Source organism: Echinops telfairi, unplaced genomic scaffold (genome assembly GCF_000313985.2).
Source record: "Echinops telfairi isolate 266 unplaced genomic scaffold, ASM31398v2 ScPeMD7_7474;HRSCAF=8512, whole genome shotgun sequence".
Lineage (NCBI taxonomy): Eukaryota > Metazoa > Chordata > Mammalia > Afrosoricida > Tenrecidae > Echinops > Echinops telfairi.
This window is the reverse complement of record NW_022111378.1, coordinates 5,779,872-5,782,681: the sequence shown is the minus strand read 5'-3', so window position 1 is coordinate 5,782,681 and position 2,810 is coordinate 5,779,872. Positions and strand designations below refer to the sequence as shown.

The following is a 2,810-nucleotide window of genomic DNA, read 5'->3' as shown; positions in this document are numbered from 1 at the left end:
GTTGTATGTTTCGTTGTTGCTACACTGCACACTGACTGGCTCATCTCCCCATGACCATTCTGTAAGGGGATGTCCCGTTACCTACAGATGGGTTTTGGGTCCCCACTCTGCACTCCCTCTCATTCACAATGATAGGATTTTTTTGTTCTTTGATGCAGGATTTTTTTGTTCTTTGATGCTTATTCCTGATCCCTTCAACACCTCGTGATCACACAGGCTGGTGTGCTTCTTCCATGTGGGCTTTCTTGCTTCTGAGCTAGATAGCTGCTTGTTTATCTTCAAGCCTTTAAGACCCCAGGTGCTGTATTTTTTTTGATAGCCAGGCACCACCAGCTTTCTTCACTACATTTGCTTATGCACACATTTGTCTTCAGCAATCATATCAGGAAGGTGGGCACACGATGATATGATTTATTTTGTTCCTTGATGCCCATGTCAACATTTTTATATGTAAGAATTTATATTTGGAGTATTTAGGGCTCTTTGTCTAAACTGGAAATATGAATTCTTACTCATATTTGAAAGGAAATTTGGAATACAATTAAAATTTTAACTCTAGAATCTTTCACCCAAATCTTGTACTCTGAACACATTAATTCCAAAAATAAGTTAGATTATTGATATCTTCTAAGTGCCAAGCATATTAGTATAACATTAGACTTAAGACGGTGACAAGATCTCTATTGAATAAATTAGAAAAATTTCTCAGAGTAAGCTATATAGCAGACAATGGTAAGAAAGTAAATCACAAGGAATTTTTGATCGACCTCCTCTTAAGAAACTTTATAAGTAGCACAAGGGGCCTTTTAAAAATTGTGGGGAAATCCCATTATCATTTATTTTTCCACAAACTTTTTACAGTCTCCTCATAGTTAAGTGTCCGGGATCTTTTCAAGCCTTTGTTAGTTTTCTGATTTACTTACAAATTTGTTTAATGATAAATTTGAGATACTCTTGAAAATTAGATCTAGTCAAGGGTCGATTAGTTATTTTGATTTCTTAAGATTCACTGCCTGTCACTTCTTGCATATCCCATAATTTAGTGTAAAATTAAATACCGAACCATTTCAAATTAAAGCTAAAGCAGTGGTTCTCTGCTGAGTATGAAATTGGATTTCTGTGGCTGATTTGAAATCTTAAGTAGAATTATTCTAGTTCTGGTCTGCCTTACTGAAGTATTTACAGGTAAGATGATATGTTTCCTCAGATTTGCATGCAGAATAAGAAGGACTAGATAAAATAAAACTGACTAAATGTGAATCATTGTGAAAGCTACATCCTACATACATGGAGATCTCTGATGTTCGAGCTACTTCTAACTAAGCCAGAGTTTTTCTATAAGGAAAACATTGTTTTTAAATGTGAAACCATCAAAGAGCTGTAAGTAAGCAACTTAGTTTCCAGCAGAACTCTAAAAACTACTATGCTCAGAAATTAGAGGCTCTAAGAACTTATTCGTGTGATTTTTACCTAAATGGGGTCTATTGTTCCTTTTTAGTGTGACCCAAATCTTCAAGTGTTCAATGTTTTTATTGATAACCTCGATACTCGACTTCCTCGAATTGCATTATTTTCCACAAGAACCATAAAAGCTGGAGAAGAGCTGACTTTTGATTATCAGATGAAAGGTATGGTTTTCAAATAAAGTTTTAGTATCGAGTCTAATCAGCATAGAAAGAGACTAGATTGCCCAATTCAAACTAATGTTCGAGTTGAGAATATTGAGGCTAAACAAGGTCTTCTGACTCAGGAAAGTAGCTAGTAACTAACATCCCGGCCTGGCGGACTGTGGTGCTCTTCCTCATTGTGCTGCTTCTAGACTTTTGTCAGAGTTTCCATTTGGAAGCTTATTTATTACAATAGCCTTTCTCATAACTAATTATATCTTTAAAAACGAAATGCCTACGTTTCCAAACACTAAGGTACATATTCAAAAAATGAACATGCAATCACTCCTACTGAATTTGGCTCTTGAATAGAGTATCTAATCCTATTTCCTTTATGGTGATGATGTAATTTTCTAAGAACGATCATCTTTTCATATTACTTGCTGACCTCGCATTATATATGTGTAAGTAATACATATATGAACTCAATGATTGAATATTAGATTTTTCCCAGTAAGTTTCATCATTCAGAAATCTATTCTGACAAATAGCGAGGGACTTCAAAGGTCCAAGGAAACATTCCATTAGCTGTCAATTATATTTTCCCATGAACGTTTTGAAGCCCCCTTGTATGGGCTAAAAGAATACACTCCACCTTTTACTGGTCCACACTTGTCCCCGTTCATAATAATTTGATTTTGAATGTGTGCATTTGTTTATATATTGTGGTTCTTGGCTATTGTAGAGGCGATTATCAGCTCCCAAAGCGCCATGGGATGGGGTAAAGCTGCCCCATAGGGTTTTCTGGGCTGTCACCTTTTGGGGAGCACATCTCAGTCTTCATCCCTCACAGCTGCAGGGAGTAGGGTTTGAGCCATCAATCTTTCAGTTAGCAATCAAGCTACCGGGACTCTTTATCTATTTATACACACAAAGGAAAGTGACATTTTTTTAGGAGTCAACTTACTCTAATCCTGAATGCATAAAGCTGACTGTCAGTAGAACATTGTAAGTTATCTTGAATCCTTTCCCGAGCTTTCCTTTTCTTTGTATACAGGTTCGGGAGATATATCTTCAGATTCTATCGACTACAGCCCATCCAAAAAGAGGATCAGAACCGTGTGTAAATGTGGGGCTCTGACTTGCCGAGGTTACCTCAACTGAGTTGTCAGGAAACTGAACTGATGATCATTTTAGGATTTT

The 2,810-nt window shown here is 36.6% G+C and overlaps 1 protein-coding gene across 2 annotated transcripts in view; it reads left to right on the top strand.

Moving 5' to 3' along the window:
- The window catches only part of SUV39H2 (SUV39H2 histone lysine methyltransferase), a 24,095-nt gene extending 21,302 nt beyond the window's left edge, over window positions 1-2,793 (top strand). For both annotated transcript variants that reach the window (XM_045285636.1, XM_045285635.1), the window contains 2 exons: window positions 1,499-1,628; window positions 2,665-2,793. In XM_045285636.1, coding sequence (XP_045141571.1) covers window positions 1,499-1,628; window positions 2,665-2,771 — 237 coding nt within the window. In that variant the 3' untranslated portion in view covers window positions 2,772-2,793. The remainder of the gene's footprint in view (window positions 1-1,498; window positions 1,629-2,664) is intronic.
- Window positions 2,794-2,810: the final 17 nt, after the last annotated feature.